We start from the raw sequence: 11127 nt of genomic DNA on the forward strand, positions 1-11127 counted from the left end.
TCAGGTGACCACTGCAGCCAATCAGAGGTCACAGTTTGTATTTTTTATTATTTTATTGCATGGACAGCTGTTGAAAAAAAAATTAAAGCGGTTGCACAGCTTTAAAAAAAAATTTAGTTTTTCAATCGACATAGCTGCCTCGAGGTCTTGTTTTTTGCAGGACAAGCTGTAGTTTTCTATGGTACAACTTATCGTACTGAAAAACTTTAAAATATTTCTCCGTGGTATGAAATGGAAAAAACCCTTGTGCTACTTTGGGGGGCATCTTGTGTTTACGGCGTACCTGGTGCAGCTGACTTTATTCTGTGGGTCAGGACGAATAAAGCATAAATTTGATACGGCCATATTTTCTTTCACTACTTTCAAAAAAAATATTTTTTGTAAAGAGAAAAAAGTTACGTACTAAAAGTTTCATTGTCATCTTCTAACCCCGTGACTTTCCTTTTCTGTCGATGAGGCTGTAGGAGGGCTCATTTGTTTGCAGCACATCCTGCAGTTTCTATTGGTATTATTTTCAGATACATCATGACTCTTTAAATGCTTCTTAAATCTTTTCTTCGAGACAGGATGACCAAAAACAACACAATTTTAGTGTTGTGTATTTCTTTTCACTGTGTGGGATAAATCTTTTTGTTTGTTTTACAAATTCATTGATAGGACTTTAATAAATCCAATGTTAAAAAGGAGAAGGGGGGGGTTGAAACTGTATTTTTTTTTCTTAAGGTAAACAGATTTCTAATTTTTACATTTTTTTGTTTGTTCCCACAGGGAACTTAAACTTGCAATTATTTGAATGCTTATAACATACTGCAATTTCTCAGAATCACAGTATATTGTATTTTTGCAGACATTCTATAGGCGAAAATCCATGGCAGCCCGTGATCTCGGACATCGGCATACAGTGGGAGCCCCTTCCGTCTGTTGGGCCATTTAAATGCTGCTGCTAGTACTGACCACAACATGTAAAGGCTAGAGATAAGCGAGCACGCACGGTAAGGTCAGTTACTTGAGCGAGCCTTGCTCATCTCGAGCAACTGCCTTCTCCTCCGAGCGTGCTCGGGGGGAGAGTTAGAGAGATCTCTCTCTCCCCCCCCCCCCCTGCTCATAGGAGGAGAAGGCAGTTACTCGAGATGAGCGAGGCTCGCTCGACTAACTGACCTTACCGAGCGTGCTCGCTTATCTCTAGTAAAGGCCCATTTAGACACAACTATTATCGCTCAAAAGATGTCTTTTGAGCAATAATCGGGTTTCCATTTACAGCGCAAGGTGATTGCTCAAACGTTGAGCGATCACCTTGCGCTCCAAGCTGGGGATGCAGAAGACAAGCGGGGCTGCATGTCTTCTGCATCCAGCTATTTCCTGCTCAGAGCGACCGGCTGTTATACAGCCAAGCACTCCGAGCGGGGGATGAAGAACACAGCTGGACAGCTGTGTTCTTTATATCCCCCGCCTGTCTTCAGAGAGCGGGATACAACTGAAACAATAGTACCAGCTGTATTCCGCTGTGAATTCCTGATAACCGATCGCTATCTTTCAGCATGCTGAAAGATCAGCAACTGCTTAACGAAAACTTGACAATGTCAGTGCAATTAGACACAACGATTATCACTCAAAAGACGGCTTTTGAGCGATAATCGTTGTCTAAACGGGCCTTTACTTGTTAATAGCCAGATAGGGCCCACTTCATACAAACCCCATGCATATCCGATGTACATCAGCTGTCAGCCAAAGGTTCAAACAAATCAATATTAGTGCCCAATATGTGATGACTAATGAAAATTTAAATTAATTTTAATACTCAACATGTACATTTACAGTACAAAATACTATACATATATGATTTCATACAGAGGGATGTGACCATCATGGTTTTCACAATTCAGTCTCTGAGTCTCTTTTTGACTCCTTTCCAAACAACAGGTTTACTACAGGCTGCCTTATCATCCTCCTCCTCCTCAGTCTCCTCTCCAGAGGCTTCATCACTTCCTTTCGCAGCATCACTACTACCCTCTTCTTCATCCTCATCAGAGGACTCTTCTTCATCACTTTCATCATTTGTTAATCTGAAAAATTAAAAAACATCTTTTTAAGACTGCATAGATACCAAATGCCGGTGCCAACGGAATAGAAAAGGTCATTGCCAATTATACAGCTAAAGGCTACATTCCCTCATCGTAAAGCATTCCGCTCTGGATTTTGGTGCAAATCAGGCCAACTTTGTCATGGATTTCAACTCCATTTATGAAACGGTGAAATCAGCGCTAAGAATCCGCAGCATGGATTGACAAGATGCAGAATTAAAATCTGCACTGTAGGTTATTTTACGCAACGGATTTCCACTGCAGCGTTTGCTTGAGATTCCTTGGAGTCTCATCTACACTGCTGATTCTGTAAAATCCTGTGGATTTTCTGCAGCCAATTCTGCTGTGGAAGGTTTGCAGCCTTTTCATGATCTATCAGCATATTTGCATCAGTATTGCAATTATTTTCTATTGGACAAATGCTGATTAACATTTGCCCAATAGATCGCAAAAGGCAAATACTGATGACAAACGGCTGTCACGTCATCTAAAACATGTCCATAATACCCATCAGTGAACGCCATTTCCACCTTTACAATCATAGCAATAAAATGGCGCAGCTCTACAAATGGTTAAAAATCTACACTTTTGCGATGACAAGTTCCATACAGATTCATCATAACAAATATAAATAAGCCACATGCTATAATTTTTCAAATGGTCTCTGAAGATTGACAGCTGGAGACTGACTGGTTTCTATGAGTAACTTCTTCACTTTACAGTTACGGGGCATATTTATAAAAATAAGTGCAAGACAAAAGATTTGCCATGTTGTTGCTCTTAAAGGGGGTTTCCAGGGAAATACTACTGATGACCTATTATCAGGATAGGTCATCAATAGTTGATTGGCTGGGGTCTGTTGCCCGGGGCCCCGATTGATCAGCTGAGCGGGTGCATGCTGTCAGCGCCGCAATAACAGAGGTCGGAGTGGAAGCCACTAGATGGGAGGTCAGCACGGAGGCTTCCGCTTTAAATACACAGAGGTGGGGCGGAAGCCTCTGCGCCGACCTTCTTATAGTGGCCGGCGCTTGTAACTGCAGGCACAGCCCCCATAGATTTCAATGAGAGCCGTTCCTGCAGTTACAAGCGCCGGCCACTTCACAGAAGTCGGTGCGGAGGCTTCCGCTCCGACCTCTGTGTTATTGTGGAGCTGACAGCATGCTCCCGCTCAGCTGATCAGTCAGGGTCCCAAGCAACAGAGCCCGGCCGATCAACTATTGATGACCTATCCTGATGATAGGTCATCAATAGTATTTCCCAGGAAAACTTTTTTAAGTTTGTAAAATCAGATTACCTTTTTGAGCAGATGACTCGATTGGGATTTGAAAATTCTCTGCCAGAATCAACATCAAATGGATCTAAAATAAAAATAGAGGTGTGTAACAGGAAAAATGTAAAGCGTACATACAATCAGGCAGTATCATACTATTAGGATATGTTCACATGTAGATAAAGATTTTCCACAGCGAAATTAGCTGCAGGAAATGCACAGTATAGTACAGTAGCTGCAAAATGAATGGGATTTTGTGAATTCGCATTCACATGTGAATGCGTGGATTTCCCCCACCGGTAAAGAATGGCCCACTGGAGAAGCCTTGTGTGAAACTGCCTGAATAAGAGGGCCTCAAAGGATGAAACCATCAGTCCCAGTACTCTCTTGCAGTGGCGAATAGTCATTGGAGACTAGGTCTGCAGGCCGCACACTTATGGCTAAAGAAAAACCACTTTCTGTGGAGGTCCATGTCATGTTGAATTACAGACCCAGAAAAGTTAGAAGTTGAGATTGTGAATGACAAAACTTGGGGTGGTTGATAATCCACCCAAACCGGGGCACAGTGTCCAGAGTAATATGGAGGATGTACAGATTGTCCAATTGAGTCGAAGCTTTCAGCAAAATGTCATTGAGGTATCCCCTTGAAGTGGAGGACAGCCATCACAGATGCTATAACCTATGTGAAAACTTGTGGAGCAGTGACCCGAATGGCAGAGCTGTGATCTGAGCAGATGGCAAATTCATGGGATCGCTGGTGTGCTCGACATATGGGGACATGAAGATAAGCGTTTTTGAAATGTATGAATGACAGAAACTCCTTCCATTTCCATAGAGGCTATGACTGACCTCAACGACTCCATGCGGAACTGTTGGACCTTGACAGAACGATTCAACTTTTTCAGGGTCAAGAACGGGTCTGACAGTGTCATCCTTTTTGGGTATTACAATCAGGGCAATGAAGGAAAGAGAGAGGGACAAGGTGGGAATAGAAGATACTTACCCCGGCGGAGAGGAATACTTACCTGTCCATTGAATGAAGTCCAGCTCCTGGTCCTAGCAGTGTATTTGCCAGTGTCACACCTGCCTTTGACAAGGGAGAGAATGCTAAAGTGTGGGGGTCACTAAGGCTGACAGGTTAGGGTCAAAACTAACGTTGACTATGCCTCCTTGTCTTTTTAGGCTTGGACTGTCAAAAGAGAGGTGAAATCCGGTCTGTTCGCCCTCCTCGGTGGGGTAAACAGGGAGAGTCTAATGCCAGCCCTGTAATCCCAGAGTTACGAAGACTGATGAATGAAGAGGTCTGCCTCCTACGGACACCAAGCTAAAACTCAACAGCTTGGTGACTGCAGGAGGGCTTTAGCTGGTAAGAGGAGCTAACACTTTTTTTCGCTTCGTGTCCGCCTCCTACTGGCAGTAGCTATACCCATGGTCCTAAGATGTGTTCCCCAATACAACGGACAAGAAATGCCACGTTTTTTTAGTTTATAAGTCATAAATGTCTGCCTTTTGAGAGAGGTCCGATAATTGATATGTTCGAAATGGGGGCATCATATTGTGAAATCTCCCGAAGCACTGGCTGTAGTGCAAGGTCAGTATGGAGTAATTACTCAGTGGACACAGAAACCCTCCAGTACTTGCAGATCTATCATAGGTCCATGAAGAAGGACAACACCATGTGAAGACCACCAAATTGTGTAGATGCTGATAGACAGGAGACTGCAGCAGAGATCCGAGCAGTAGTTGGAGTGGCCCCACAAACAATTGTAAACAGATTGCATGAAGCTGGATTGCATTTTCAGACCCCCATGCAGTGTGTTCCTTTAACTGCCAGCAATGACTAAAATTTGTCTATCAGCATTTTGGAGAAATGGCCCACCCTGCTGTGATTTCAGAGCACCACACAGGTCCTGGACTCATGGTCTGGGGAGGAATCAGTTATGACTGAAGGATGGAGTTGGTAGTAGTTGGAGGCACAATGACTGCCCACCAGTATGTGGACAGAGTGGTACATCTTGCTGTCATACCCTTCATGACCACCATTCCAAATGGCATCTTCCAACAGGATAATGCCAGTCCACATACTGCAGCCATCACAAGACAAGGCGTTACAACCATGGATCGGCCAACATGTTCACAGATTTATCCCCAAAAGAGCTTGTCTGGGTGCCATACGTAGATGCATTACGTTATATGGCCACCCACCACAAACTGTACAAATCAGGCAGGCACAGAGAGACCCCAACAAGATATACGAACACTTATCGATTCAACGCCTAAAAGGATCTAAGAGTGTATAGGTGCTCATGGTGGCCACAGTTCTTACTGAAACCTGAACCCAACAGTAAAACCTTGTATGATCCATTCTAATTTGCTATCATTTATTTTGGGTAGGACTATCTACATATCTACCATGTTTCACGACATTCCATCAATTCCTTCTGAGTGTAATACTTTCATTTTCCACCAGTGAGTTTATGACACAACCCCTTTAAATACAGAAGTGCACTTCCCTTCTGTAATGTAGACATCATATTAAAGGGATTATCCAGGCAGCGCCCGTAGGGATACACTGGGGTTGGAGCAGAAGCGTTGCTGCGACCTCTATATAGCCGCCGACGCTCATAATTGCAAGCGCAGTTCTCACTGAAATCAATGGGAGTTGAGCTTGTAATTGCAGGTGTAGCTCCTATTGATTTCAATGACTGCCTGGATAACCCCCTTAAGTACTTACCGATAGTTTGGAAATGCAAAGGAACATTTTAGGAGTTTAGCTAAAATAAACTAGCACATAACAGATGGGTGTAACGCACCTATTTCTTCAGCATCCTTATCATTGTCTGCAGCCAAGAATTCAGCTTCTACTTTCTTCACTTCTTCCAGGTCTTGGCACTTACTGTACTTCTCCAGCAGCTCCTTGTTCAGTTCAAGAAATACTTTCCCCCATTTAAATTTCCTTAATAAAATTGTGGCCAAATCTGGAAATCCTAAAAATAGTGAAGCAAATAAGATAAAGGAGGGAGGGACAGAATTCTAACCTACCGTATACGTACAGCAGAGTCATTACTAACCTACAATGCAAAATGTTGCAGCAAAAGCTTCCACGCAGGACAGTTTGCAGGGGCGGCCATAATTGACAGGGTTTGCAGCCACCAGGTACGGCAAGAGTCGAGGATGACTTCCTTTCATTTTTGTAAATGGCGTCTCCTCCAGCTTAGCCCAAGAACAATCAATAACTGCGACTCCACTGTCCGCAACAATCTGCCTGATCATACCAAGAAATAAATCCGGTCATCACAACTGAGAGGAGTTTACACCTTATGGCGTATTGCAGGCAGCACCAGAGAGGTTTCTAACGTCTGACAAACAGCTCCATATATCATATACTAGTAATCATTAGGAAATTATAGCACCAGTGCGCCACACACATGGTACATCCATTATGCAGATGCGGGGAGGGAAAAAAAAAAACGCTCATGTGTATGACCACATTTAAAAGAATGGCGTATATATCCGTGCGAGATCTGTTCCTCTCACAGCGCACAAATCTCGTGCGAGGAACCTGCTCTTGTGAAACTGGCCTTTGGTAGTTAGTAAATGGCTGCAGCCATCTTGGACGGCTGAAAGTAGGGACCAGAACTTGTGAGTCAGAGCAGTGGCAGATAAGAACAACTTTGTTCTGAAAGCGGACGGTCACATTAATTTCAAAACTAGTTTAACCAAATTACCAGGTAAATCTCATTTGGATTTGTATGACATTGTGGACAACTTACTTGTCCGTGGGTGAAACATACATCGTCCCCATAGGACTTAGGATCAGACCATTGAATCTCTGGTTTAGGCGCATGTTCCTAACCAGTCCTTTTCGGGCTAACTTTCGACCTGTACATCTCTTGGGGTCACAGTGCCCCAGGTCCCACATTGCCAGGGCACACGGGAACTTCACCTTGTTCTCTCCATCCTCCCCAGCAGTGTCTCCCTGGATGCTGGCTTTAACAGCCAAGAAAAATAAGAGATGGCATAAGAAAGAGTGTAACATTAAAGTAATTAGTCATAGGACATTAAATATATGCGAACCGAGGACCCCTGTATAAGGGCTGATTTATAGGGTCATATCTGAGGTCCAGTAGAAGGACCCGAGAAAACCTTCTACTGCTGGGATCTGTTCCTAAACATGGAGATCAGACTCATATAACACACCCTAAAGTAGGGGGCATGCTTGCAAGTATGGAAGGGTAGAGAGCCCAGGTGACTTCAGCTGTGGAACTGACCAGAGGATGGTCCCACGGCGATTTCACAGGAAGCGGACAAAGTCCAATTTTTCACAACTGCACCAAATAATGATTGCGGAATGGCCGTGGCACGGACGGCTTCCATTGACTTCAATGGACGCTGGCCGGGCATGGCCTGCAGCACATTGCAGCATGCTGTGATTTCTTTCCTGCGAGCGGAAAATTGCTATCTATTTTCGCTCATGGGAGGAAATCGTGTTTTTCCATAGAATGCTATGGGCTGGATTTGCCGCGAAACATGGAAGCGTAATCCCGCTATGCAAATCCGCCCTTGGACAGGAGGCCTTACTGCTATCTGTAGTTAGCACAGCGTATATTGGGATAGGCTTCATAAGGGCCCTTACACAGAACCATTATCGCTCAAAGTTCAAACAAACGAAGTTGTGCAATAATCGTCTAGTGTAAACGCAAAAAAAATTGCTTAATATTCGTTCACTTCTCGTTTCGCTTTCAGTCTGCATAAAAATCGTCCCTAGATTGCTGGCTTCTGGCTCAGTGTAAACGCTCCCCGCTTCACAAAGAATGTAAAGCACTGAGCAAGAAGCCGGCGATCCAGCAGTGTTCTCTGCCTGTCCAAACGCTCTGCACGAGTGACAACGACCTTAGCAACAATGTCAGCGCTCGTGTGGTCGAACCGTAAAAATGGGACATTACAGTAAATAAGGGTGACAGACTTCCTTTAAAGCAAACCTCCAGACCCGGACAAACATAGATAACTAAACTACTTCTCTGACTACCTGATGTATTGGTAGTCTAAGACGCTACATGCTGATGTGATTGGCCAGGACTGCTCACATGGGCAGCACTAGGTAATCAGAGCAGGTGTAGTGTCTTATGCTAATGGTGTACATATACTAATGTACAGTGGGCATCCAGTAGTCATTGAAGCTGGTGCGGCCATCTTTGTTTGTCCAGGCCTGGAGGGTCGCTTTAGGAAATGTATTATGTTCTTCGGTTTGTAGCCACATTATAGAATAACGCCCTTATCCCATCCCTGGACTGAGAACTTACCATCTAGCGCTTCATGCACCTCGCAGGCGAAACTCTCCAGACTTTTGGAAGTTTTCTTAAACCGAGATTCTTTGTATTTGGGTCTACAATCCTTCTGCGGCTTCTTCCGCCCCATGACAAGTCACAGCTGGAATACAAAACATCACCTTAGGTTGGGTGCATACTACTGTGTGTGGGACCATGCGCTATCTATGCAATGTGGGACCATGCGCTATCTATGTAACGTGGGACCATGCGCTATCTATGTTAATCACGGTCCCATTATAGACCTATGCAGCTATACATATTGCCTTACTATTTACTAACCAATGGTCTGTGTGAAAAAAACTCACGGCATGTCCTAATCCAGAACGAGGAATGGGACGTGCCGATGCCCATCAATCTGCAACGCCTGCGGAAATGAGATAGCACATGGGCTTGTGTCCGTCTGCTGACCGATGCCAGCTGCTGCCACTCACAGAGGCCTCAATATACTAAGTACACTGCATATATGACGGCAGAGCTAAACCAAGGCTTCCTCCATCCCTCTATACCAGCAGTTGCCAAACTACAACTCCCAGTAAGCCCCAAATAGCCGCCAGCAGTCAGATTTCAACCTGTTGAACCAATTGTCTGTAAGGGTGCGTTCACACGTTGCCGATTTGCTGCGGGTTTTGTTGCTTATTTTGGCGCAGATCTGCTCCGGATTTCAACCCTTAAATTTGAATTGAAAGGGTGAAATATGCTGCAGATCTGCGCCAAATTGTGCAACAAAATCTGCAGCAAATCAGCGACGTGGGAGTGCGTCCTACAAAGGGTTAATGCCACTATAGGGGGGTTTCTCCATAGATTCCTTGACCCAACAGTCACATTACATTTGTAAAAACCCTCCTGAAAATGTCACCTTTTTTTCGATTTGAATGTATGTATCACGTAAATATATTTGGCGCACAACTCAGTCGCCTTAAGTGCATTTTTAACCCTTTAGTGACATAACTCATGCTAGCCATAAGAACCAGTTTCCCCTTCTGCGCTCCTGCAGTCATAACTGTATTATTTTCGCAGTGTAGCTGTGTGACATCTTGTGGGACGGGTTCTAGCTTCTAGAAGTACCAGTTTTTAGGTCTACATAAAGAATAATTTCATTATTAACCCCTTTAGTGCCACGCCCGGAAAATCTCCAGGGCTTGCTGCCCTGACCATGCAGTTAAACCCTGGAAGATTTCCGTGGACAGCTCTAGTGCTGAAATGTGCAGAGCACTAAGCTGTCATCTGAAATCTTCCGGGGTTTTTACTGCATCATCAGCGCAGCAAGCCCCGGAGATTTCCCAATGTGATTGTTGCATTCCTCAATAAGTACTTGCCAGATTAAATTGCATTGTTGACTCATTTAGAAAACCTGCCCTGTGAGGCATGAGATGGTAATAATAGAGCTGCCACTGAAGGGGTTAATCTTTGGCCAGGGGTAAGGGAAAAACAGCTATTTCCCCACGGTTTTCTGGGATTTAGTTTTATGGCGTTCGCCATAAATAATGTAACATGTTATCGTACGGGGCGTTATGGGCGTGACGATACTGAATATGTATTAGGGGGCTCTTGTTCTTTTTTTTCAATATTTAAAGCCTTGTATAAGGGGTTAAAAAAAAAAAGTTTAACATTTTCTGTAAAAGCGTTTAGATGTTACGGTCAGCAATAACTGCAGCATCTGCGGGGTTAACTAGTGTAGATGAGCAAATCTTCATCTTTTTACTCCTTTTCTCAGAAAAAGCCCCTGATATGTGTCAATGAGTTAGGCCTGGGTCGCACGAATGTATTAGCGCACGCAATACGCAGTGAATAGAAGCCATTGATTGGTCCGCTCCCAGGCCTGTAGTTTGTGAGCGCATTTCAGTATACAGTATTTTCCTGAACATTTGCGCACGAAAATAGCCTGCTTGAAGCTGCATTTCTGCTGCGGAAATCTCGCGTGAGGTCCGCTGCGGTCATTGTGCGAGATTTCCACCCCCGTGTGAACCCAGTCTTTCACAGGCTGCTACAGTTTATCTACTTTTCCTAGGTCTATACAGGTTTTTAGCTTCTGCGTGGAGTAAGAATGTGTCCATTCACTGACAGCAAACAGAAAGCTTGGAAAGTGCGAGGAATTGGAAGAAAGAGTATAGCAGAAGGGCCCCATTGCACGGCGACCACCGCTCAGACAGTAGAACCCCTCGATGCCTTCCACATCTCACCTCTCCGCGTCTTCTCACGTGGTCTCCACAACAACAACTTTTAGTTTCACGTCTCCGCCTCACCGGGATTTGTCCTCTTTATTGATAAACGCTAAAACCAATAACACCGGACGTCTTCGCACCGTTTCTCATATACACCGAGCATTACACATTTCTTGTCTGTGATCTAGTGATACGGCTGGAGAGCGGCGCGGGACACATAACAGCCCTCCCGCTTCACTACGCCTTACATTCCTGAACGTCACCCACAAAATCGTCCGCTGAGA

At 44.4% G+C, this 11127-nt stretch overlaps 1 protein-coding gene across 2 annotated transcripts; it reads right to left on the reverse strand.

Annotated features, from left to right (window-relative positions):
- Positions 1-1761: 1761 nt before the first annotated feature.
- Positions 1762-11119, reverse strand: TSR3 (TSR3 ribosome maturation factor). Of its 2 annotated transcripts, XM_066576334.1 has the most exons (7): positions 10862-11114; positions 8655-8781; positions 7125-7341; positions 6423-6616; positions 6165-6338; positions 3376-3439; positions 1762-2063 (listed from the first exon to the last, which is right to left on the reverse strand). In XM_066576334.1, the coding sequence occupies exons 2-7, from the start codon at positions 8767-8769 to the stop codon at positions 1880-1882; spliced, it is 948 nt and encodes a 315-aa protein (XP_066432431.1). In that variant the 5' UTR covers positions 8770-8781; positions 10862-11114; the 3' UTR covers positions 1762-1879. The 2 variants fall into 2 exon arrangements, with proteins under 2 accessions (XP_066432431.1, XP_066432432.1); XM_066576335.1 differs by lacking the exons at positions 1762-2063; positions 3376-3439 and adding an exon at positions 3453-4438 and having other exon boundaries at positions 10862-11119.
- Between the last annotated feature and the right edge of the window lie 8 nt (positions 11120-11127).

Source organism: Eleutherodactylus coqui, chromosome 8, assembly GCF_035609145.1.
Source record: "Eleutherodactylus coqui strain aEleCoq1 chromosome 8, aEleCoq1.hap1, whole genome shotgun sequence".
NCBI classification, from domain to species: domain Eukaryota; kingdom Metazoa; phylum Chordata; class Amphibia; order Anura; family Eleutherodactylidae; genus Eleutherodactylus; species Eleutherodactylus coqui.

Coding starts and splice junctions, on each gene's coding strand:
- TSR3 (XM_066576334.1), bottom strand. CDS start 8,769: ATGGGGCGGAAGAAGCCGCAGAAGGATTGTAGACCCAAATACAAAGAA. Junction 7,342..8,654: donor GGTGCATGAAGCGCTAGATG/GTAAGTTCTCAG, acceptor TGGCTGTTAAAG/CCAGCATCCAGGGAGACACT. Junction 6,617..7,124: donor TATGTTTCACCCACGGACAA/GTAAGTTGTCCA, acceptor TGGTATGATCAG/GCAGATTGTTGCGGACAGTG.